A 26,909-nucleotide genomic window follows, 5' to 3' on the forward strand; every position below is an offset into this window, starting at 1 on the left:
TAGCACCAGGAAACTGTCTTGATCAAGCTCAGAGGGACAATGGTCAGCTCTGACAGGCTGTTTTTTCACCTGGAAAATTGGCAAAACAATCTCATCCCTCTCACAAATTTTCTTAGCATTAAGTAATACAGTAGTGTTAAGGAGCTAATTACTATAAGAAAAACATTAAAAACTGGGTGAGGACCTAGTAGAGAGAAAGTATTGAAAAGGAGTAGAAAAAAGGAACAAGGAGATAGGGGAAGGGTGATGGATAAGGGACAGAGTGGTGGGGAGGTTAGTGTGACCATGTTGTGTTACTGTTGGAATATTAGGAAAGGTATGTGGGAATTGAGAGGTTTGTGATTGTCTGCCCTGTAATATGTCTTATATGGTGGTGGTGGTGGTGATGTGTTGTGGAGTCGATTCTGACTCATAGTGACCCTGTATAGGGTTTCCAGAGCTGTAAATTTCCATAGGAACAGAAACTTCATCTTTCTCCCACAGAACAGCTGATAGTTTCAAACTGCTGACCTTGAGGTTAGCAACCCTACTTGTAACCACTACACTCCCAGAGCTCCTACACAGTGCTGATTAACAGTGCTTTTCCACAGTTACCCAGAGGACAGCTAGGTGTAGGGCAGTAGTTTCTGAACTAGTTTTGTGTGTTTGTTTGTTCTTTGTAGTAGTGTTTTCCTTTTAAGAAATAAAATCTTACCCAGAAACAAACACATAAAATATGCTGAGGGTTGAAACTGCTCTAATTGGAGGGTCATTCTGTGGTTTCTGTCTCACCACCACGTGCTCCAAGTCCCACCTGCTGAATCTTCTTCTAAGATTCCCCAAAGATCCTGAGACACTGCCATAGACCCCAAGGGTGACAGGGTGCGTAATTTGGGAAGCCCTAACCTAGGAGTCCTCTAAAGCACTTCACAACAACAACAACAACCCTAGGAGTCCTTTGGTTCCTAATCCTGGCCTCATGGTCACTGTAGGCACATCACCATAACCTCCAAGCATTAGTCTCCTTGTCTGTGAAATAGATTTGGAATAAATAGTTCCTAAGACTCCTCCAGCTTTGGGATGCTGTGGCCCTGGGTTTCCATGATGAGGACACCATGACATGTTTGTGAGTTCGGATACAGGCATGGAGTGTTTAGAGAGGTGCTTGGGGATTGGGTGGATATGCAGTTAGTCTCCTTTAGATCACCATACCTTGATTCTGACTCCACTAATGATGTACCCTTTCTCATAATTTGACTCACCACCACCACCACCACCACCACTGCCCCACTCAACTCTGAGTTGTAGGGGAGGAGGTGATAAGCAAGAGGAAAGAGAAGTGGCAAAGAGGAGGAGGTGTTGTTCCTTACTGTAATGGAGAGCATCTCAGGGCTACTGTTCCAGTTTCCAGAAACATCTGAGGCTTTGGTCAAAGCAAAAGTGAATTACCGGTTCCCTCTACCCACAAAGGCAACATCTTTGGATGTTGACTGGCAAGTTCACTGTCCTCATAATCATCCAAAGATGTTTCTTGTGAAATCTCTGCTTTGATTTGGGCTTTATGTGTGACACAAAGACGGAACCTGATAATTTCTTCTTAAAGGCAAACAAACTGAGTAAGGCTAGCATGTCCTACCTAGACATAGACTGTGGATAGGAAAACCATCACCAGACTGGACACTTCATTAAAGTCTACCTTGAATAGTTAAAAAGGAAAGTCAATCAATCTAGGTCCCTTTTTCCAGTCAAAAGGGAAGAGGAAAGAAAACTGATTAGGGCTCACCTACCTTTCTCTGGACCCACATTTAGGAAATTACACAGAACTACTGTTTTCTTTCATGATCCTTCGTCCCACCATGAAGATGCAATGAAGGAAGTAGATCATCATGCTCCATTTAGACTCATGTTGGCAATTTATCTTTGAGTCACACTCTAGCTTCATTCTAACAAGGAACAATGGATTGGAGCCATTTTCTTACACCTCTGCACAATTCTCTTAACATTTATCTGAGATCGCATGTGTGGAGAGATGAAAGAAGTAAACACTCATGCTAAAGCCACATCCTTGCAATTTTGCTACCTCCTGCCTTAAACATCTCCCCCAAACTTAATGTGCAAATGAGATGAATTGAGGATTGCCTTGCCTTTAGTTCAGGATGAGTACCCACTTGGAGACAGATACTCAATCCTTATTTGACTTGAAAATACTTAACTCCCCCACTCTGTTTTGAACTGAGAGAATTAATGCATAAATTGATGTCAACATTCAAAATAAAGCTAATTTTATCTGTAAAATATACTGATGCTATAATGACACCCCTTAAGATGACCAAAGGGAGAGCAGTTGAAAGCCCACTCTGGCCTTAGTATTAGAAAATAGGTTAGTTGGTTGGTTGGTTAGTTGTGTGGCATCGAGTTGATTCCAATTCATAGTGACCCTTCATAGGGTTTCTGGTGCTGTGTGTAAATCTTTACAAGAGCAAAAGGCCTCATCTTTCCCCCATGGAGCAGCTGGTAGATTCAAAGTACTGATCTTGCAGTTACCAACCCAATTTGTAGCCTACTATACCACCAGGACATAGAGTAGATTTTTGAAATTTTTGAATATTTAACAAGATGATTTGATAAAGGCTCAAGGGATCCTGAATATATATGCACTGATTGATAAATGACATGGGGAGGGGGGAGTGTTTGAAAATGAGAATAAGCTTCTAAAAGGCATTAGGAGATACATTTAGCAAAGAGCAAAGAGCTGGTAGCAACCTGAGACCTGTCATCAGGGGAATAGGGCAACATTTAGTAGCATCAGATTTCCTCATCCTGTGGCACTAGCAGGGCAGTTAGTTTGTGCTTGAGGGAAGCACATGAAGAAGAAATCGTGTGTGATGAGGCCCAAAGCTTTGAAATTGATAGCAGAGCCCTTGAGGGAAGAGAAGAGGAATTAGGAAGAGCGTTAAAGCTGATGTATACAAGGCAGATGCCTGGGGGGCTTCAAATTGAGCCATAGTGGAAAGACTTCAACTTTCAGTGTTACTTGAAGTGACATTGAACTAAATCCTCAAATCATCACTAGCTTTAGTCCCCTAGACAAGTTACTTCACTTTATTTAATCTCAGGTAAACACCACTTGTTTGACATTTTGTCATACTTGCATGTTGCTGTGATTCTGAAAGCTATACCACCGGTATTTTAAATACCAGCAGGGTTACCTCTGGTGGACAGGTTTCAGCTTCCAGACGAAAGGGACCCCATCTCTAAGATTAGATTGCTTGAAGTATTTGGCATAATCTTTACAATAAATATCTGGCACAGAATAAACTCATAAAGTGTTATTAGGGTGTGTGTGTTTTTCATTAGTGATAATGTATTATTAATAATAATTACTGTTGTTAAGTATCATGAACATTTGTAAACTCTTGATGAGGTAGGTTAACATTAGCAGGAACCAAAGAAATAAATCTCTAGTGGAGTAATTTCAATTATCTGGCTAAACTAGTACAGGAATCTATCAGAAGACACATAGTAATATCAGCTCTGGAATGGTAGGAAGTATTATGGTAAGAGATTAACATGTAAAATGAAATAGGGTCTAGGTGCTTCGTTAATAGCACAGGACCAATTAGGATCAGGAGGCCCAGTGCCTAGGCTCACAAGAGTTTTAATCTTAATTTCTTTTAAAATCAGAAGAAAGTGAAATATAATAATACTAATATATTAATGGAGTCCTAGGAGTCCTGCTGTGGCACTGTGGGCTAATGCATCAGACTGCAAAGTCATTTGAACTGCAAGGTCTGTGGTTCAAGTTCACCAGCTGCTCCTTGGAAACCCTATACAGGGTTGCTATGGGTTGGAACCGACTCAACGACATTTAGCAACAACAATATACTAATGGGAGTCCTGGTGTGGTGCTGTGGGTTAAAGCACTGGACTGTAAAGTCGGTTTGAACATCAAGGTCAGTGGTTTAAGCTCACCAGCCGCTCCTTGGAAACCCTATACAGGGTCACCGTGGGTTGGAACCTACTCGACGGCCCTGAACAACAACAACAATATACTAATACTAATAATGAATCCAGCATGGGTTTCATTTGTCTTTATACTAACACACGTTTAAGATGTAATTCTTAATAATTTTTTGAGGAAGGGGTCAGTGAAGGCAGAGGTGCTTTCCGTGACATTTTGATGAAGTTCCTTTTAAAAATCTCAACCTGACACGTTATTTGGGTGTTTGTGCTTTTACAGTTCTCCCTTAAATCAGGTTCCTTTTTACCACAAGACCTGGAATAGGTTTTAGTTCTGCCACTATTTCTTGAGCCTTGAACAAACTATTTCAATGTCTTCCACTTAGGTTTCTCATCTATAAAATATGCCTTTTAAGAACTGGACCCTGGTCTTTACTTACGTTAGTGTAACTTACACTCCTAATGCCTGGCATAGCCTCTCTCATATGTTGTTGTTGTTAAGTGCTGTCGAGTTGGTTCCAACTCATAGCAGCCCGGTATAGGATTTCCAAAGAACAGCTGGTGATTTCGAATCTCCAACCTTGTGATCCAAACCAATTTGTAGTCCAGTGCTTACTTGTGCCACACCAGGAACTCCAGTTAAATGAGCTTGTAGAATGCCACTGTGGAGGTGTGGTGCTGTGAGCTAATGTGCTGGACTGCAGCATCAGTTTAAACCACGAGGTACAGGGTCAGCATGAGTCAGAACTGACTCGGCAGCAGTTAATAACGACAATGTCATTGCAGAAATATCACGGGGTTTGGAGAGTACCAGTGTGGGCTGTGCAATTTAGCATCCATGTAGTCTGAGTAAATCAATTAATCTCATTGTTCCTGATCTGTAAAATTGTTGTTAAGTGCTGTGAAGTCAGTCCTAACTCATAGAGACCCTATACATAGGGTTTCTATGAGCAACTGGTAAGTTTGAACTGCCAAGCTTGTGCTGAGAAGTCCAGTGCTTACCCTACAGCATTACACCAGGACCCTGATATGTAAATAGGGATATAAAAAAAATCTGCCTTTAAGGATTGTTAAATGCTGTCACAGGGCTGTTGTTGCTAAGCGCTGACTCATAATAACCCTGTATAAGGTTTCCAAGGAGCAGCTGTGGGTTTGAACCCCTGACCTTATAGTTCAAATTAACCTTACAGAACGTGCTTGTCCTACAGAGCCACACCAGGACTCTACTCTCACAGTAGGTTCTTTTAAACTATTAGACCTTCCCTCCCTAAATCCCTTCATTGCTTTGTGTTTCCATGAGACAGTCAGTGTCCAGAATACTAGCAAATGACTATCCTCAGGATTGGTCACATCCTTGTTCCCCAAACCTATTCACTGGAAAATGCTCTGCTGACCACTACTGGAAGGCTCTTAAGCAATCACTCATTGTTTTTCATTGGAGCCACATAGCCAGTAATGGTTGTTTGCAAACCATATTCTCTGGACTGAACAAAGATTGTGGAGAAACAACAAATTTCCTGGGAAACCCAACTATAATTCCTAGGGGCTTGGGGTGAGCATCACAACATGAGGAGAACTGGTGATGCACTGGTTGAAGTGCTTGGATATTTAACCAAAAGGACAATGGTTCACCTCGCCAGACACTCTGGAGAAAGATGTGGCAGTCTGCTTCTCTAAAGGTTTACCACCTTGGAAGTCCTATGCAGCAATTCTACTCTGTGGGCCTTTTGGGTTGGTTTTGTATTATCACAACATAGCTTGGTCATACTACGGAGCTCCCTGTCACTCCCCTTTCTCTTCCCAGTCAAAAAAACATACTGGAATGCAAGTGAGTGAGAACCTATTTGGAAATAACTTTGAATCTACTCTAACTTATGTTAAAATAGAAGGATAAATTATCCTCAAATTTCAAAGCTATCTCTATCATTGTTGTTGTTATTAAGTACTGTGGAGTCAGTTCCAACTCACAACGACCCTATACAGGGTTTCTGAGGAGTTGCTGGTGGGTTTGAATCACCGACCTTGCAATTAGCCATCCAGTGCTTATCCTACAGCACCACATCAGGATGCCATAGTTGTTAATGTTAAGTGCTGTCAAGTTGGATATGACTCATAGCACCACTATATGAGGTTTCCAAGGACTAACTGGTGTGTTTGAACTTCTGACCTTGCAGTTAGCAGCCCAGTGCTTATACTATGGTGCCACACCAGGAACTTTAGGAACTTCTGGTGCCGTAGAATCAGCACTTGACTGCAAGGTCAGTTTGAACTGTAAGGTTGGTGATTCAAACTCACCAGCTGTTCCTCAGAAACCCTATAGAGGGTTGCTGTGAGTCAGAACTAACTAACAGCATTTAACAACTTAACATCTCACCTCACTAGAATCCTGCTGTGGCACTATAGGATAAGCACTGGGCCATAAGATCAGTTTAAACTGTAAGGTCAGCAGTTCAAACCCACCAGCCACTCTTCAGAAACTCTATACAGGGTCACTATGTGTCAGAACCAACTCATAAGCACTTGACAACAACAAAACATCTCACCTCCCAATGTCCTGATCCCTGCTTCAGAAGCACTGTCCCAGGTTAGGTAGGCTGCTGCCTGCTTCATCTGCATCAGAATCAATTCTCTGGTCTGGTGTGGTGCTTTAGGACAAGATTGGTGGTTCAAACCCATGCAAGGTTTGAGTCAGAACCAACTTGACACTTAATAATAAAAAGAGGATGAATGGAGCCTTAGGTGCTCTGGTAGCGTAGTGGTTACGAATCGGGCTGCGAACCTCAAGGTCAGCAGTTTGAAACTACCAGCTGTTCCGCGGGAGAAAGATGAGGCTTTCTGCTCCAGTAAAGATTTACAGCCTCGGAAACCCTGTACAGGGTGGCTATGAGTCGGAACCAACTCCACGGCACATAACAACAACAATGGAGCCCTGGTGTTGTTGTAGGATAAGCAGCGGGCTGCTTATCTCAAATGGGCAGTTCAAACCCACCAGTCCATCCGTGCTGGAAGATGACGCTGTCCACTCCCATAAAGATTTTCAGCCTCAGAAGCCCTATACAGGGTCACTGTGAGTCCAAACTGACTCGATGGCCGTGGGTTTGGGGTTTTGGGTTGTTGTTATGTTTCTTTTCTAAAGAGCACTGAAAGGAACCTTGGCAGTGCTGTAGGATAAGCACTGATTAGCAGTTTAAATCCTCCGGCTTTCCCCGGGAGAAAGATGAGGCTGTCTACTCCTGTATAGATTTACAAACTCAGAAACCCCAACGAGCAATTCTACACTGTCCCAAAGGGTCAATATAAGTCAGAACTGATTTAATAAGGGTGAGTTTTAAAGGGAGCTGAGGCAGTAAGTTCCCCACAAGGGAACTTTTCATGATTGGAGCTGAATTTCTGGTCTACCTCAGAGCCTTGCTTTTTCAGCCAATTGTCTCTGGAGTCAGCTGCAGTCACCTCTCTCAAGCTGACAGCTCTGACCTTAATACCTTCCTGTGAGTAAGGTTCAGAAGTGTGTGTGCGTGTGTGTGTGTGTGTGTGTGTGTGTGTGTGTGTGTGTCTGTGTGTGTCCCCAGGGACTTGTTGGCATTGTCTGAGGGTGTTTCTTCAAGCTTTCCCAAGATCTTAATGAGAAGTTAGTGACCAGGACATGGACTTTTTAATGTTTTTGTGTAGGACCAGCAGCCTCTGGAGACCTGAAGAAGGTAGTAGGTGCCATTGATGGGTCTGTGACTTTCCCTCTAAACTCGATACCACATGTTGGCAGCATTGTCTGGATCTTCAACACAACACTTGTGACCTACGAGCCGCCACAAAATGGCAGTTCAGCTACTTTCATAGTGAGCCAAACCCATAAAAAGGGAAGAGTGAGCTTCCCAAATGACGAGTACACCCTGAAGCTCAGCAAACTGGAGAAGAGTGATTCGGGGATCTACAGGGCGGAGATACACAGCTCACACCAATCTTCACCAATTCGCTCTCAGAAGTTTGTGCTGAATGTCTATGGTAAGCTCCAAAGATGGATGGCTATCTTGGTGAGGTGGTGAGCTCTTTGACATTGGGGGTGTTCAAGCAGAGGCTGAGTAAACACTTGTCGAGAATGTGAAAGAGGAGATTCCTGTGGGAATAAAATTACTATAGCTAGCTCCTGAGGCCCCTTCCTACTTACAGACTCCATAACAGGCAGTGTGGTAGAGCAGTAAAGTAGTGGGGATTAAGAGGTACACAGATCTAGGTCAAACGGTGGCTTCTCTACTTACTAGTCACATGACCTTAAACAAGTGCTTAACCTCTTTGAAACTTAAATTCTGTATCTGTAGTGGAGAGGGAATAATACCTACATTAGACTTAAATACCGATAAGATTCCTTCTGCTACAGATTTAGACCATTTGAGAAGCAGACACAAGAACCAGAAGATAAAAATATCAGCTTTGTTTCTGATACATCTGATAAATAGGAGAAACACCTCCCCCTAAGTCTAGGTCAGATAATACACCCAGGGAAGCTGAACTTACAAGACAATTGGAAAACCAGCTACAAGAGGAATCATTGCCTCACACACATTAAACCCTAATATGGACACAAGGAGATGGGCCCCCAGACTTACTGATAGCAAGCAGGCCTTGCACCTTGAGCCAGATGTGTGTTCCATATCTTGGTGGTGTGCCATGCAGTTGGTTCTGACTAATAGCAACCCTGTATAGGGTTTCCAAGGCTGTAAATCTTTATGGGAGCAGAAAGTTTCCTCTTTCTCCTACAGAACAGCTGGTAGTTTTGACTGCTGACCTTGAGGATAGCAGGCCAACTTGCAACAACTACACTATTAGAGCTCCTATGTTCCATACGGACATAGTTAAAGGAAGGAAATCCACATTCTGCAGATAAGTTGGCCTGGAAAGAAAGAAAAGTCCAAATCTCAAGGGAACAAGCACTTTTAACAACTCACCTCCTATTAGCCATATAAGGCCCACAATTCATTTGTGCCAAGGCAACCACAGTTCCAGCCCCCACATTGGTGGTGGTGGTGGTAATGTGCTATGGAGTCACTTCCGACTCATGGTGTCCCTGTATAGGGTTTCCAAGGCTGTAAATCTTTACAGGATCAGAAAGCCTTATCTTTCTCCCTCAGAACAGTGGGTGATTTTGAACTTCTGACCTTGAGATTAGGAGCCTGACTCGTAACCACTATGCTACCAGAGCTCCTTGGCCATCATGTTGTTATTAAATGCTGTTGAGTCTGTTCTGACCCATTAGTGACCCTGTATAGGGTTTCTAAGGAGCTACTGGTGAGCTTGAACTGCTGACCTTGCAGTTCAAATGGCTTTACAGTCTAATGCATTAACCCACAGCACCACACCAGGACTCCCAGCCATAATATTAGGGGTGAGTTAATTAAATGTTTGACCAAATACAGCAGGCTGATTTTTAAGTTGATAATGTTGCATGGTCCTGCTGTGGCGCTGTAGGTTAATGCACTGGGCTGCAAGGCCAGTTTGAGTCACAAGGTTGGTGGTTCAAGCTCACCAGCTACTCTTTGGAAACCCTATGCAGGTCTCAAGTTCACCAGCCACTCTTTGGAAACCCTATGCAGGGTCACCATAAGTCAGAACAGACTGATGGCACTTAGCAACACCAACATGAATGATGTTATAAATTTTGGCAGAAAAAAAGGTTCCCAATGCCTGCCTTAGAGGCATATAGATAATGAATGTCAGCCTCTCACCAATTAACCAATTGCTTATCCTCTCAGGGGAAGGAGTGAGCACAAGGTAGAGATAGGGAGAGATGTGTTACTCTATTACTAACTTTTCCCAGAGAGTAAAGTTAAATCTCTTCAAGGAAGCCTAAAGACAAGAAGGGTGAACGTCCCCAGCAAAAGATAAACCAAGCTAGCATATAAAAGTCCATCCCGTTAGCACTGTTGTTGTTGTGAAATACCGTCATGTTGGTTCGGATCCATAGTGACCCTGTATAGGGTTTCTGAGGAACACTGGTGAGCTTGAACCGCCGATCTTGCAATTCAAGCAACTTTGCAGTCTGGCGCATTAACCCACAGCGCTACACCATTTGGTTATACTTAGTAAGTGCAACTGCGTTGTTTCATTGTTGTTATTTTCTATTATTACTGTAGTTGCTGTCATTACTATTATTATTATATAGCTGTGGGTAAGCAGACCTAGATAGTTCTCTTTCCCAGATAATAATAAGAATTTTTTTCTGAATTGCTACTTCCGCCAACTCAGGAGCACCCCAAAGAAGTTCAGGTCCAAGACAGCCAGGGATTATTCAGAGCAAAACATAGTTTTCACCCTTCATTGTCAATTTCTCTTTACAGAACACTTGTCAAAGCCCAAAGTCACCATAGGTCTGCAGAATAAAATGAATGGCACCTGCATGGCCAATCTGACATGCTCCATGGAACAGCAAGGAGAAGATGTTACTTACAGCTGGGAGTCCAAGGAGAAAGCAGAAAATGAGTCTCAGGAAGGCGCCATCTTCCCCATCTCCTGGAGCCTAGGGAAAAGGAACATGACCTTCATCTGCATAGCCAGGAACCCTATCAGCAGAAGCTTCTCAGATCCTATCTCCTCTTGGAAGCTCTGTGAAGGTACCTCTCTTTCCTCTCTCCAGGAGCCTTTGGTTCCAGGACCTTTCCAGTCCTTGGTCTCCATGGGAACAGTTCTTGTAATCCAACTGGGAAGTCACTGGGCTGGGAGGAAAGCGGTAGTAGCTCCAACATTCAGACTGTTTGCCCTAGCTGATCCTCTTCCCTTCCCTGTGCCCCCATCCATTCTCTCTTTAAAGGTGCTGGTGGTGACATAGATGCTTCCATGGTTTTCCTGTACCTTCTGCCGGTGTTACTGCTCTGTATCGTTATTCTGGTACTCATTATTTTCCTCATCCAGAGATACAGAAGAAAAGGTTTGGACTTCTTAAAGTGGAACAAGCACTATTCTTTCTCTCATTCTCATTAACACATTTGCTCGCTTTTTTATTCAACAAGCATATATTAAGTTGTGTACCTGGCTTGATATAGCCACTAAAGATACAGAGATAAAGAGGCCCTAGACTTTCCTGGCATGGCAACACAGTCAGCCTGCAGCCCTTGGTTCTAAGGTAGAGAGTACTTGAGTCCTAAACTCCTCTCCTAAAGACGTGGAGTCCCCACTCCTTGCTCATTCCTGTCCCTCCTCTGGAATTCATGGTTTGACCCACTCAGTACTGCCAATTTTGCTTCACTGATCTGGCAGGTGATGGTCTCCAACTCTGAAGTCTCCAAATAACAAGTGACAAATTGGGGGTATGAAATAAGTGGAATATTCCTCAGAGATAATCATTGTGATCCATGGAGAAGCAGCCTCATATCAGCCCTGCCTAGTCCCTCCCTGTCAGAGTCCCCAGACAGTCACAGCCCTCTCCAATGGATCAATCCCAGAGACCTCTCTTTATCCCCACCTCAACGTAGACACAGCATGGAGAAATCTTAAAAGGCCAAGAGGTGAATCAATCCCTCTTTCTCCATCTTGCATCCCATGTTCTGTGTCCCTACACCCAGCTGATCTGGCTTCTCAGTCTCCTACTGATTGGAAAGGGTCTTAAGCATCTGTTGTGTATGATATGCAGACTTTCAGATCTTCCTTCTTTCTGAGAAGCACTCTGTAAGTATTTCTATCCTCCTCTGTTTCCCACTGAGGTTGCCTCAGTGCAGAGAGCAGGAGGTAAAGTGAGGAAGGTAACAAATTCATCCTGGCTTTTCAGGGACTATCCTGGTTTTAGCACTGAAAGTCCTGCATCCTGAAAAGCCCTTCAGTTCCAGGAAAACTGGAATGGTTGGTTACCCTAAGTATGTCATTGAGTGGAATGATAGGCCAATGGGGTGAGCAGTGAGTGGTTGGAAAGGTTATCTCTGATTCTCTCCCAAATTTGTTTCAGAGGTCATTGAAGAGAAGAAGGGAACGGAAATACATCAAGTCATTCCTAACATCTGCTCCCATTCAGGAGGGAACACACTGTATGACACAATTTCTTACACAAATGTGAGTTCTTTCTCATCTTTCCCAGGGGTTGTTTCTGCTCTCTGAGGTCCTCCTTGTTTTACTTGAGATTTTTCCATGAATTTGGGCCATGTGAGGGTAGAAAGTTGGGTAATTCTTGAAACTACCTGTTCTCCTTCACGTTCTCTTGAACGTGCCTGTTCTCCCTCTAGTCTTTTTTGGATTCTCTCTTGTGCAGGAACTGGTGACCTTCAGAGCACCTAGTTCCACCCCAACCAGTATTGCTCACGTGCGATCCATGGAATTGTCCCCTATTCCCTGTAGTTCACTGTAGTTCAATATAGCCTAATTCCTCTCGCAATGGTACAGAACAGAGGGTAGAGAACTATGACTTCAACATTCTGTTAGAGTCATGGTATCAGACAATCCTCTGGAGATGCCTTTCTCCTCTGAGATGACTCAAGGAACATCAGAAGGGAGTCAGAGGGTCCACAGGGTTTCAGGGTGCACACTCAAGCTCCTTAAATTGGGTCACTAAGTTGAAGTGAATGAACACAAACTTAATTCAAAGGAAACTCTCTATAAAGAAAATCATAAGAATAACACTTAAATAAAACCAAATAACAAGAGACAAATTGGGGGCATGAAATAACTGGAATATTCCTCAGAGATAATGATTGTGAACCAGGTTGACTGAGCTTGGTAGAAGTCATAGACACCTTTCCCACAGTGGTCAATTTAATAAAGAAATAAAAAGATTTTCATGCCTCAAAACCCTTACTTTACTACAGCTTTCAGTTGTCTCCTCATCTGGTTAAAGAAGATAAATTATGTTTCCTCATCCAGTGTGTTAGTATTCGGATAGTTCCGTCCTTTTCCCCCAGGAAGACTGCTTTGTGGTCCATTCAGCCTGACTTCAGTCCCGTTATTACCATCCCCGCTCCTCCCTTGCTCAATAGCATCCCCAGGAGGGCACAAGACTGTCCTTGATGTTCAAGAATAAGTCTAATTGACCCAAGATGTTTTTCTCCAATTGGGAAAGAGCTTTTTATTATTTTCGTTTGATTTTTATTTTTTGTTTTGTTCAATCAGTCATACTTGGTGTGGTGCTGTGGGTTAATGTGCTGGACTGCAAAGTCAGTTTGAATGATAGGGTCAGTGGCTCAGCTCACCAGCCGCTCCTCGGAAACCCTATTCCAGATCGCTATGGATCGGAACCTACTGGACAGCACTTAACAACAACTACATTCAGTCATACTTACTGAGTTGTCTCAAGGGCTCTTTTGGCTGATAGAAAGATTTATTTGTAGCATAAACATCATAATTTAAGATTGTTCTTTAACTACTTTCTAGTAAACCAGTTGTTATCATGTCAATGCTGATTCATGGCGACACCACTTGTATCAGAATACAGTCGTGCTCCATACAGTTTTCAATGCTGGTTTTTGAAATTAGATGACCAGACCATTCTTCTGAGGCATCCCTGGGTGACCTCCAACCTCCAGCCTTTTGGTTAGCAGTCCAGTGCATTAACCACTTGCAACACCCAGGGACTGCTTAACCACTTTCCCAAAACTCACTGCCATCAAGTTGATTCTGACTCATAGCAACCCTATGTAGGGTTTCTGAGGCTGTAAATCTTTATGAGAGCAGAAATCTTCCTCTTTCTCCTATGGAGTGGCTGGTGGATTCGAACAGCTGACTTTACAGCTAGCAGCCCAATGAATAACCCACTGCACTACTAGGTTTCCTTCTTAACCACTTTAGAAGACTCATATGAATTTTAAAAGATTTAAGTTCTATAAATTATGAGCCTCCTAGAGACTCATAATTCAAGGAAAGTAAATATTTTTAATTCATTCCAATAGAACAATTTATCAATAGATAAATCAATTGCTTCCTAAGAAAAAAGTATTAATAAGTATTATTATAGTAATCAATTTAACAAGCACATCCCCACTATGCTATCCTGTTTCCGCACCTTCTCTTCCCTCTCTCTATCTCCTTCCACCTTTGTTTCCACCTCTATGTAGCTTAGAAGTGAGTGATGATTTCTTTTGTTTGTTTTTGTTTTCTCAATAGAAACGTACCCCAGAGGAAGATACAGTGAATACACTTTATACCATCGCCCAGGTACCAAAACAGGTAAGAATCTTTACAATTGAGTTGTGTCCTACTTGCTCTATTCATTTTCCTGATTCATGCTCAGGTTTAAATTTCTTGGACCCCAGGGATCTCATACAATCTGGTGCTAAAAGGTACCCCAGTATTTCCTTATTCCTTTTGCTCATTCTGAATTACATCAGAATATGGGGAATAGGAAAGAATTGTGTTTTAGAAGTTGAATAGGATAATCTTAGAGTAGGGGAGAGTTCTAGGTAGAAATGATAAGAAAACTCAGAAAGATGTGGATGAAGAGCAAGAAAATGGCCAAGGCTGTTCATAAGGTGGGAGGGATAGCTGGAAGGAGACTCTAACTTTCTTCTGAACCACCAATAAACTGAGGAGGGAGAGATTTCTGCTTCTTTTCCTCCAGCTATGTTACACTCCTCCCATTCAAACTAATAATAGGGAAAGCTTTAAGGCTTATTCCTCTACCAATCAAACTTGGCAGAAGCAATAAAACCTCCCTGTATCCTGTCCCTTCCTCTCTCAACTAATCAGGAAAAGTGGGAATCATTAAGCAGTTTGCTTAGTGAGAGGAAAGACTGGTTCTGATGGATTATTGGGAGGAAAGTTGAGTTCATTAGAAATCCAGCAAGATAAGCATGGACTCAACTCAAAGAATAGTTTTTGTCAAGTAGGAAGTATTTTAGTGTCTCTGGATAGTGCAAATGACTCCTGGTGTGGCTCTGTAGGATAAGCACTGGATGGCCAACCATAGGGTCAGTGGTTCAAACCCACCAGCTGCTCCTTGGAAACCCTCTAGAGGGTCTCTAAGAGTCAGAACAGACTCCACAACACTTAACAGCAACAAAAGTAGGGTGTTACAAATAGTTAAGCACTCAACTGCTAATGCAAAGATTTGAGATTTGAGTCCACCCAGAGGCAGCACAGAAGAAAGGGTTGACAATCTAATTGAAGAATCAGCCATGGAGTACCCTAGGGAATACAGTTCTACTCTGATACACATGAGGTCACTGTAAGCCAGAATCAACTCCATGGCAATTGGTAACTGGTAGGAAGTATTAAGCGATGGGAGAAAGCACCGTGTGATATTTGAGTTAGACAACCTTAGAGTCAGGGCCCATTGTAGGAGAACCAGATTCCTACCACCTCCAGCACACCCCCTCCATCTCTCTGTATCCTTCTGTTTGCCTAACAGGTGGAGAAATCTCACAAAATACCCACGACTTTGGACACAGCAGGGCTATTTCCTCATGAGACTATCATCTGAACAGCAGTGTACTCTCCTCACATCTCATCTCAAAGAAAACAACAAAAGAATTCGCTGACTTCATCAGGAACATTGGAAGAAGAAGCACTGATTTCCTTCTACAGTTAAGCTAACTCTGCATTCCTGGGACCATCCTTTATGCATCTTCAGATTTCAGAGTTCACACTTCTACCAATTGGACTGTGAACTACAAGGACCGTGGTTCGAGCCCACCAGTCACTGTGTGAGAGAAAGATGAAGTTTCTGTTCCTGCAAAGATGTAAAGCCTCAAAAACCCTATACAGGGCCACTATGAGTCAGATCCAACTTGAGGGCACTTAACAACAATAACAACTCTACCCAAAATGGCTGAAACATCTACAGGGAACTGCCAGAACTTCAAGCCGGGTTCAAAAGAGAACCTAGATTTAGGGATATCATTACTGATGTCAGCTGGATCTTGGTTGAAAGCAGAGAATACCAGAAAGATGTTTACTTTTGCTTTGTTGACTATGCAAAGGCATTTGACTGTGTAGCTAATGACAAGCTATGGATAACGTTGTGAAGAATGGGTATTCCTACACACTTAATTGTTTTCGTGAGCATAGACCAAGCCATTTGAACAGAACAAGGGGATACGAGTGGTTTAAAATCAGGAAAGGTAGGTGCCAAGGCTGTATTATTTAGTATGAATGTTAAACAAATAATCTGACAAGATGGATATTATACGAAGAAGACTGTAGCATCAGGATTGAGAAAGACTCATTAGGAACCTGTGATATGCAGATGATACAACCTTACCTTGCTGGAAGAGAAAAGAGCTTAAAATATTTACAGATAATGATCAAAGACCACAGACTTCAGTATGAACGACACCTCAATGTAAAGAAAACAAAAATCCTCACAAGACCAATAAATAACATCACGATAAATTGAGAAAAGATTGAAGTTGTCAAAGGCTTCATTTTGCCTTGAAAATTTGCATGAAAACGGCAATCAAGAAATCAAAAGACATAATTGCCTTAGGTAGATCTACTGCACAAGCCTCATTAAAGTGTTCAAGAATAAAGATATCAGTTTGAGAATTACGGTGCACTTATCCAAGCCAAGATATTTTCAATCACCTCATATGCATGTAAATAGTTGGACAAGAAGGAAAACGATAGGAGAATTGATGCATTTGAGTTACCGTTTTAGAGAAGAAAATTGCAAGTACCTTGAACTTCCAGAAGAACAAACAAATCTGTCTTGGAAGAAGTACAGCCAGCATGCTCCTTAGAAGTGAGAATGGTGAGACTTTGTCTCTCATACTGCAGACGTGTTATCAGGAGGGACCAGTCCCAGGAGAAGGACATCGTGATTGGTAACTTGAAGGGTCAGAGAAAAAGAGGAAGATACCCAAAGACATGGATTGGCACAGTGGCAACAACAATAGGCTGAAGTATGACAACCATTATAAGGTTGGCTTAGGACCAGACAGTGTTTTGTTCTGTAGTGCATAGGGTTATTATGAGTCGGAACTGACTTGACAGCTCCTAACAACAACAATTCTACCCCTAAGAAATCTCCTCACTACTCCTTCCTAGAAATGTTGGTTTTTTGTAAGGCATCCCCAAGAAAGGGGCTTGCAAGTGTCTTTGTTGCAAGTATTAATGACTGCCTCTGTCCTATGTTGAACCAGTGCATTCAGGGCTTGGGTGTTGGGAATATACAAAGAGCCAAGGACTATACCAGGAGATCAAGAAGGCTGGAACAGACAAATCCAGCAGAAGCAGAGGTACTTGCTATCAAGTTCATCCAGACTCACAACAAGCTTACAGGACAGGGTAAAACTGCCCCTTAGGGTTTCTAAGCCTGTAATCTTTATTGAAGCAGACAGCACATCTTGCTCCTGTGGAGTGGCTGCTGGGTTCGAACCACCAAAATTTCAGTTAGCAATTGAGTGTTTTAGCCACTGTTCCACCAAAGATCTTTAGAAGCAGACATAGCAGTCAAAATGGATTAAACAACCAAAAAATAAGTATTAATCATCCATTTTGAGTTTGACACTGAGTTGAGCTTAATCTGATTGGTCAGGCAATGCTTTCTGAACTCGTGAAATTGGCTCCTTATAAACTACTATCATGGGAAGCTGTGGCAGGCATGACCATAGATTCCCAACATCCAGAGGAGTCAAGTGTGGACCAACAGGAGTTGGGAATCAAAGTATTCAAGGACTGAGAATCTACACAGAAGAGTAGTTTGGGCTGGAACAATCAAGATTCAGACTTCTAGCCTCATTAATACTTTTGTACTGCAAATGACAAGCCCAGAATTTAAAGCTTGTATACTTGACCACCTCATAGGGGACACTGAGGCTGAAGGCACATTTTGATTCTAGGATACAAGACCTGGGGTTGAAAAGGGGTGTTTGCTTGCAAAAGTTTAAAGTCACTTAATTTTTCAACAAATATTTATTGAGAACCTTTCCTAGGTCAGTCTGGCCTAGGACAAATATAATTTCTTCCCCCATTGAGTTCATCTTTTTAATGCAGTGAAAAACATGGGAAGGAAAGGAGTTTGCTCTGACATGTATCTTAAGTGAAGATACTGGGAAGAGATTTGATGTCCCAGAAGTAAGATGAAGATATGTGCGTGACAAATGGTGAAAAGATAAAATAACCAGAAAAAGAAACTTCCAGTATCAGATGGCTAAGGCAAGAGATAATGAACATTGTAGAGAAAACTAGCAGGAAGGAGATTGAAGATGTGTTGAGAGGAAACTAAGATTGGAAGTAGATTATAATCCTCTATTTTGAGGACAAGCATCATATTGTAAACATGCATATTTATTGCTTTATTTTCTGGGGAAAATCATCTTACAGTAATAAAACCATTATATCTTCAGGAAGGGGTGTTTTTTTCTAATTCTCATAAAGGTGGCCTCAGGTTCTGTGACTGAGGGGAGAACTATATAAATGGAACCAAAGTAAAAGTCAGGGCTTAGAACTTGTCCTATCCCAACTGAGTGGGGCTGTGGTGGGTCAAGGGTTGAATTCTCCCCTTCCATGTGGAAAACCCAGGTTTGATTCCAGCCAGTACACCTCAAGTGCATCTACCACCTGCCTGTCATTGGTGTTCTGTCTGTTGCTCTAAAGGTGAAGAGGTTTCAGCAGAGCTTTCAAATTAAGGCACACTAGGAAGAAAGGCCTTGTGATCTATTTAAAAGTCAGTCAACAAAAATTCTGTGGATCCCAATAGTCTGATATGCAACCAATTGTGAGGATGATGCAGAACCAGGCAGTGTTAGCTCTGTTGTCCATGAAGACTCAATGAAACATCAGCTGAATACCCATCAATGTGAGACCCACATTGATGGAGTCTACTGTGACACTGCACAACACAGTTCTTCTCGCTCCTTCAATTCAAAGTCAAGAAAGCCGTTAGGCACCTGAATTCACACTTAATTTACAGTGTTCCCCATTGAGATCACAGCCTTTCTGGGGGAGGTCTCAGGAGAAAATGCATCATTCAGATTCCACTAGCATTTGGCACCTTGTTGAATTTCTTCACCACAGGCAAATCTTTTGACACCCCATGACCTCCAGACCCTTGTTCAAAGGAAGTGGCTGACATACAAATTTGTTCTATAAATTCTCAGATAATTCCTGTAAGAAAAGCTGATCTAGAGTACATGTGTCCAATTTATAGGTGCTCAGTTGAAACTGGGAGATCTGTCTGTGGTTTCCCACTTCAGTATGGCAGAAACAAGGCTGAAATACAAGTAGTATCATTCCACTGCCCACTATCCACTGCAGGGCACAATGAAAATACAGTCTCAGACTCCTGTGGTTCAATGGGGAATGATTGCTATCAGGTCTGACAGTGACTGTTGGAAAGATAAATGTAAATGTTTGGTAACAAAAGGAGGGGAGTGGCTGATTTTGCAGTCCAGGAGCAGAGATCCCTGGAACCATCAAGGGAGAAAAGCGGAAGTGCAAGACCCTCTCTAGGGAGGCAGTAACACTAGGGATGGAAGCAGAGATGATGACCTAGACAGAAGAAGTGGCTGGGGACTCTGGACTCAGGGAGGGAGAGGAGTTGTATGCTGGCAGCTGGGGGGCAGGTGTGTGGGGTGTACCCTTTGATTGTTTGATGATGTATGCAGGGGATTGTGATCATTGCAATGAAACAAAGTACGATAGGATGAATGTAAAGATAATGTTCACCCATGTAAACTAACACATAATTCACAATAAAAACTTAAAAAATAATTTTAAAATACTTAAAAAATACAGTCCCAGCTGGAGAAGGGTAGAGCCTCTCTCCCCATGAAGGAGAGGAGTGAGCTTAAAGAGACAGGCCTAGGCCCAAATCCCCTTACTAGCTGAATGACCCTGACCAAAAACATGGGTTCCATGAGCCTCCATTTTCTTATCTCTAAAACCTTACAGGACTTACCATGAGGGGAGTAGAAGAAATTAATAAAAGTATCTGGCACATAGTAGGATAAGCTGGTGAGGCATTGTAGGATAAGCACTGGACTGCTAACCACAAAGTTGGCAGTTCAAATCCATCAGTCACTCCTTGGAAACTATACCGGGCTGCTATGAGTTGGAACTGACTCGATGACACACAACAACAACTGGGGATTTGCACATGGCATATGATTCTTGGGAAAAGAGATAGTACCCAAAACAACAAAATGGTTACACATTCCTAAAAGTCATCTTGGGGTAAGAGACAAGTAAAATAAAGAACCAACCCTTAAAAAGAGAAGTGCAAAAAAAGAAAAAAAAAAAAAGTATTCTCATACAATTTGATGAACTTGACCTACACCTATGGAAGCAGTAGCTCAAAAGAGGGAACAAGTCCTTAAAGCAAGAATCATTCCCACCCCCTCCACACACAGAGTAGACAGGGATGGGCAACTTGGACATTGGCTACCCAAAATGGGGGGTGGGGGACTACAAAGGCAAGAAGTGACTGGCTTACAAGCTTTCAAGAGGGAACCTAGATCCAGAGGGCCTGGAGGAAGGTAGAATCTCCAGTGTGTAGTATTCAGTCTGACTAGCCGGGGCTGATGCAATGAAATGCAGACTCTTGTGCTACAATAGTGAATAATTGTTATCAGGACTGATTGTGAGGGTTGGAAATGTAAAGGTAGACATTTTATAGCAAGGAGGGGAGTGATTAACTTTTCAGTCTAGGAGCGGAGGTCCCTAGGACCATCAAGGGAGAAGAGCAGAGACCGGACCCTACCCAGAGAAGCAGTGATGCCTGAAATGGAGCCAGAGATGATGACATGGAGTGATGGAGCAGCTGGAGACTTTAGGTCCAGAGAGGGAGAACAACTGTGTGCTGAAGACCTGAGGGATACAGGGGAAGGATTGCATGGAGGGGATTGTAACCATGGCAATGAGATGATATACGATAGAATGAATGTAAAACTAATGTTCTCCCGTGTAAACTATCACATAAAAATAAATAAATAAATAAAAGAGAAGTGCATAGCTTATACTAAAGAGGAAGAAAGAGAAAGATGAAGTTTTGTTTTCCTCTCAAGTGCTGAAAGATCTGGAAAAAAAAAAAAAAAGTTTTTATGCAGGAATGGGATTGAGAAAGCTCAAAAAGGTACTAGCAAGATTTATGTAAGTAAATTCAGACATTAAGAAGTATGGGTGATAAAGCTATGTAAATAATATCAATTATGTTATGGCTTCATAAATGGAAAAGGTAGAATTCCAAAGTTAATGTGACGTATGATTACATCTATGTTTAAAAAGCTCTACACTTTTAAAAATGAAATGTTGAAAGATAAGAAAAAAATTGAAATAAAATCATTAAACTATTTGCACTTGCTGTTTGGGGAGGGTAGAGCCTTGGCTTTGTTTTAGTCTGTCTTCATTTCCTAAATGTTTAATGAGAAAACATGTATCATAAAATTGCAACTGTGCAGTGAAAAAAGGCACTGCCCACTATGAGGAACTGAAGGAAACATCTGAGACCCATTTTTAGGGGAATGAGATGGAGCAATGTCTCCTCAGAGTGAGAATGTGGTGAGGAGAAGCGAGGAGCCCCACCCTCCTGTCCTCCCACCCTATACCCGCACCCACACCCACACCCACACCCACACCCACACCCCCAGTGTATGATCAGAGGAAAAGATTGCTCTCCCTTTGAGAAGGTGGCTTGAGATGATGAGCAGGGTCTGCTGGGCCTTAGAATGAAATCTATATCCCCTGTCCCTCTCTCCTCAGAGCCAGTTCAGATAGGTAACTCGGATCAGTCTATCCTTTTTTGTTTTTTTAAACTAGTGAGAAAAATGCGCCCACAGAGATCAAAAGATCTGGATTCTGGACACTCCATAAGATCTCTCCCCCCCAAAGTTGGCTGCAGAAAGAGCCTTTGCATGAAAAGCTCACCCAGCAAGCAAAGGAAACCACCAACAAACATATCATGGCAGGAAGTTAGTTACCTGCTATCTGACAGGCCCACCACATGCAGCCCCCAGAGCTATGTGGTTTGGGGGCAGTGAAATGTGCGTGCTGACTTTTCAACATGGAAACTCTGGTGGGAAAGTAAAAAAGGTGTCTGCACAATTAGCGTTGTTGTTTAATGTGCGGTGGAGTAGTTTCCGACCCATAGTGACCCTGTACAGGGTTTCCGAGGCTGTAAATCTTTACGGGAGCAGAAAGCCTCATCTTTCTCCCCAAGAACAGCTGGTAGTTTAGAACTGCTGACCTTGAGGTTCGCAGCCCGATTTGTAACCACTACACTACCAGAGCTCCTTTAAGGTCAACAGTTCAAAACTACCAGCTGCTCCGCGGGAGAAAGATGAGGCTTTCTGCTCCCATAAAGATTTACAGCCTTGGAAACCCTGTACAGGGTCGCTGTGGGTGGGAACCGACTCGACGGCATTTAACAACAACAACAACAATATATAAATGTATACATTTATTCACTTAGCAGCACTAGATACCAGGAATTATATAAAACAGCGGGCAAAAAATTTGTAAGGCAAAACAAATACCTCTACCTTCAGGGTGCCAACATTCTAATGAGTGAGATAAACACTTAAATTATCCTTCAAATCTATACAAATGGCATGGGGCAGCCTCTAACCTGCTTTTACTTCATAAGAGGAGAGAGAATCACCATCCGCAGCAGCCCAAGGTTGGTTCCTATGAAGCGGAATTCAGACATGTTTCCTCTCTCCAACCTTTTTACCAATTCTGCCATCAGTTGTTCCTCCCACAGAACTCTCTACTTCTCTGCTGGTTTCAATGGCCTCACAGAACTCGGTCAATAAGAGGTTACAATTCAGGGCACAGTTCTTCAGTTAGGATGCCTTCTTCTCAGTCGTGCCCACTGGCAGCCCTCTTTGGACCTTTGGCCAGCCTCTGGCCTGCTCAGACAAGTATCACAAAACTGCTGATAAGTTCCCAAATGCACCCCACGGTACCAAAGATGGTCAGCTCTCTCTCTACCTGGGCAAAAAAAGTCCACTGTGCCATCTCCTGCTAGTCTCCTGGTTCTGCTGCTTTGCCGCCACCATTTCTCTGCTGCTACCTCTTGCCAGCTCTCACCATCTTGAGTGATACAGCTCTTGTTCTGTGTCTTCAGTTTAAGAAGTGTCCAATGCAGGAGTGCAACACATCCTGGTTCCAAAGGGTGTGCTCCGCTCATGATGCCTCTTCTTTCTTGGCGGTCATGAGGTCCCACTTTCTGTGTCTGGGATGGTTCATTTTAAGCACAGATTATGTGTGGTGCGGTCATGTGCTGCCAAGTCAGTTCTGGCTCATAGTTAGCCTAAATAGGGTTTCTGAGGCAGTTAAAAAAAAAAAAAAAAAAAAAAGTATCATCTTTCTCCCTCAGAGTGCTGGCCTTGCAGTTAGCAGCCCAAGAATAACCACAATGGCTCAATTAACCAGCCCCCTCGTTAGGATCCTGTAAGAGGACCTGGACTCCGAACCACAAGGTCAACAGTTCAAACCCACCAGTTGCTCCTTGGAAACCTAATACAGGGTTGTTATGAATCAGAACTGGCTCAATGACACTTAACAATAGCCACACCCTCAAAATGTGCTATGTACATTATTTGTATTATTTACAAGTTATCCATTCCCTTTGGTGGGCCACAAGCACCTCAATTGCATAGCCTCATCTACTCATTTGGTAGGAGTGTGGCACTGTGGGTTAATGCACTGAATGGCAAAATCAGCGGTTCAAGCTCACCAGCTTCTCCTCAGAAACCCTATACAGGGTGACTATGGGTCGGAACCAACTCAACAACACTTCACAACAAGACTATGGTGAGAAAGACAATATTAAGTAATTCACTGTGCAGTCCATTTCCAGTACAACTGTCCTGTGAGTATGAACTTGCTATGTTTCTTCCTGGTCAGTCTGGTTTTAATACCCTGAGGATAGTCCTCACCTGGGTCCCAGTAAACCCCATCCATTCTCCTTTCTATCTAGTGCCTATTAAGCTTTTGTTTGACTTCCTAGACACGCTGCCTCCTCCATTCCTCCCTGCATTGGGCTCTGGAAAGCCCTTTCAGAATATAAACTACATAAAGGTAGAAACTCATTGTCTATTTGGCTCATTTTCTGTTCCTAGAACCTATCCATATAACTAAACATGCAGATGTGAAGTCAAATCTGACAGTCCCATTTTTTTTTTTTTTTTAATGTTGTTGTTGTTAAGTGCCGTCGAGTCGGTTCCAACCCATAGCGACCCTGTACAGGGTTTCCGAGGGTGTAAATCCTTACGGGAGTAGAAAGCCTCATCTTTCTCCCGCAGAGTGGCTGGTAGTTTCAAACCGCTGACCTTAAGGTTCGCAGCCCATGTGTCAATTCTGATTCATAGGGTTTCCAAGGCGTCACCTTTATGAAAGCCAACTGTCATATCCTTCTAGCACGGAAGGGCTGATAGGTTCAATAGTTGAGTTGTTGTTCACTCTCACACCAGGACTCACAGTGACCCTATGCTGTTGTTGTTCTGACACATAGTGACCCTGCATAGGACTTCTGAGGAGTGACTTGTGGGTTTGAACCACTGATCTTGCAGTTATTGGTCCAGTGCCTATCCTATAGCACTGCACCAGGATTCAATGACCCTATGGTGATGGTGGCTGTGTCCCACTGAGTCAGTTCTGACTCAGAGTGACCCTGTATAGAATTTCCAAGTTTGTGAACCTTTTCAGAAGCAGAAAGCCTCATTTTCCTCTGTGAAGCTACTGGTAGATTCAAACTACTGACTTGCGGTTAGCAGCTCAGCTTGTAATCCACTACACTGCCAGGGCTCCTTCAGTGACCCTATGTCATTGTTGTTAAGTACCGTCTTGTATAGGGTTTCCAAGAAGCAACTGGTGAGTTTGAACCGTGACCTTGTAGCTCAAACTGAATTTTCAGTCCAGCGCATTACTCCTCAGAGCCACACCAGTGACCCTATAAGGCAAAGTAAAATTGCCCTATAGGGTTTCTAAGGCTGTAAATTATAGAAGCAGACATCTTTCTCCCACAGAGTAGCTAGTGTATCTAAACCACAGAACCATTAGCATGTAACCATTAAACAACCTTGTCCAGAGCCTACGCAAACCCAAAGCCCTACTTCCATCAAATTAATAGCAACAAACTGCTGACCTTTTGGCTTGTCTCTGAGCTAGGAGGGTCTTATTAAATGAGTGGAGCGTTCTCTGCTGGCCTCTCCCACTCACAGCCTTTGGCTACTCTGCTGGAGTTGTGGCTCTTTGTCTCTTGCCTTTTTTCTCCTCTATATATTTCTCTAACTTAATCAATTTTCCTTCCAGTAGGATATTGAATAAAATAAGCAACACTATTTGTAAATTTATCAAAGAAATATATAAGTTTTCTTTAAGCAATAAATTGGATGACGTAGTCCTTACCCAACGAGCCCCTGTGCTAAACATATGGCATAAATTAGCTCATTAATTCCTCACAATGCCTCTCTCAGGCAGTTACTGTCTTAGTCCTATTTTACAGAAAGCGAAACCCAAAATAAAGATTTTGAGCCACTTCCCTAGGTCACAGCTGCAAAAAAGGAAGAGGAACCTAAGCAGTGTGACCAAAGAGCACTACTGCTGGACCATTTCTCAAGATCTGCTTCCCCAGATGCAGCATGTAAAACCGTGGGCCCTTTCACTCTAGAAATTCCCAGTTTCATAGGAGGATGCAGCCCTAGCTGGCAGTCAGCTCTAGTCAGTAATAAGTATGACATGCAAAGAAAGACAGTCTGTGATCAAAAATAAGTATGATTCGGTCAGAAGAGTGTGGGGAAAGGAATAGGTTTTGAGGGGAAAAGACATGTTTTAGGGGAAGTATTGGGAAATTTTAGAGAGCCCTGGTGCAGTGTTATAGTATAATGCACTGGACCACAAGGTTGGTTTGAACTGCAGTGTTGGTGGTTCAAACTCACCAACCACCCTTCAGAAACCCTATACAGGTCACCATGAGTCAGAACCAAATAGACAACATTTAGCAACTACAACAACAACATTGGCTAATTATCAGCAAAGACTCTATTTTTTTTTTTTCTTTGCAAGGCCCTACACTAATGATTGGGCTATTTTTGTAAAACAATGAGTAAATTTCATAGACAGACATCAGTTAGAAGGGTTTTCTCCACAACATTCCTCCACAACATTGGCAGACATTACTACTTGCACTGAGTTCTCATCTTCTTTAAGGAACACTCTGCACTGCACTAATTTTTCATGTTCTTCAATTGACATCCACTTCTTTTAACTGCCTTACCAATCAGAGCCCTCTACTCCCTGTTTTAGACTGACCTGACCGGTTGCCTTGGAGGCGACCCCAGGGGTAGAACTGTGCTCCATATAGTTGGTGTTTTTTTTGTTTTTGTTTTTTTTTTAATGTTTTATTGTGAATTATGTGATAGTTTACATGGGAGAACATTGGTTTTACCTTCATTCTATCGTATATCGTCTCATTGCCATGGGTACAATCCCCTCCATGCAATCCTTCCCCCGTGCCCCCCTTCAGCATACAGTCGCTCTCCCTCTCTGGATCTAAAGTCTCCAGCTGCTCCATCGCTCCACGTCATCATCTCTGGCTCCATTTCAGGCATCACTGCTTCTCTGGGTAGGGTCCCGCTCTCTCTCTTCTCCCTTGATGGTCCTAGGGACCTCCGTTCCTAGACTGAAAAGTTAATCACTCCCCTCCTTGCTATAAAATGTCTACCTTTACATTTCCGACCCTCACAATCAGTCCTGATAACAATTATTCACTACTGTATCACAAGAGACCCGTCTGCATTTCATTGCATCAGCCCCGGCTAGTCAGACTGAATACTACACACTGGAGATTCTACCTTCCTCTAGGCCCTCTGGATCTAGGTTCCCTCTTAAAAGCTTGTAAGCCAGTCACTTCTTGCCTTTGTAGTCCCCCACCCCCATTTTGGGTAGCCAATGTCCAAGTTGCCCATCCCTGTCTACTCTGTGTGTGGAGGGGATGGGAATGATTCTTGCTGTTAGGACTTGTTCCCTCTTTTGAGCTAGCTACTGCTTCCATAGGTGTAGGTCAAGTTTCCATATAGTTTTCAATGACTGATTTTTCAGACGAGATCAACGGCCTTTCTTCC

General features: G+C 42.8%; 1 protein-coding gene across 1 annotated transcript; it reads left to right on the top strand.

Moving 5' to 3' along the window:
* The first annotated feature begins 285 nt into the window (after positions 1-285).
* On the top strand, positions 286-15,325 carry SLAMF7 (SLAM family member 7). Its single transcript, XM_006861759.1, has 6 exons — positions 286-316; positions 7,609-7,938; positions 10,269-10,541; positions 11,867-11,970; positions 14,011-14,073; positions 15,254-15,325. The coding sequence occupies exons 1-6, from the start codon at positions 286-288 to the stop codon at positions 15,323-15,325; spliced, it is 873 nt and encodes a 290-aa protein (XP_006861821.1).
* The last annotated feature ends 11,584 nt before the right edge of the window (positions 15,326-26,909 follow it).

This window comes from Chrysochloris asiatica, unplaced genomic scaffold (assembly GCF_000296735.1).
Source record: "Chrysochloris asiatica unplaced genomic scaffold, ChrAsi1.0 scaffold00042, whole genome shotgun sequence".
NCBI classification, from domain to species: Eukaryota; Metazoa; Chordata; class Mammalia; order Afrosoricida; family Chrysochloridae; genus Chrysochloris; species Chrysochloris asiatica.

Excerpts from the sequence above, each read along its gene's own strand:
- SLAMF7 (XM_006861759.1), top strand. The coding sequence starts at position 286 with ATGTTGTGTTACTGTTGGAATATTAGGAAAG. Across the intron at positions 7,939-10,268 it reads GTTTGTGCTGAATGTCTATG|AACACTTGTCAAAGCCCAAA; the intron begins GTAAGCTCCAAA and ends TTCTCTTTACAG. Across the intron at positions 10,542-11,866 it reads CTCTTGGAAGCTCTGTGAAG|AGGTCATTGAAGAGAAGAAG; the intron begins GTACCTCTCTTT and ends AATTTGTTTCAG.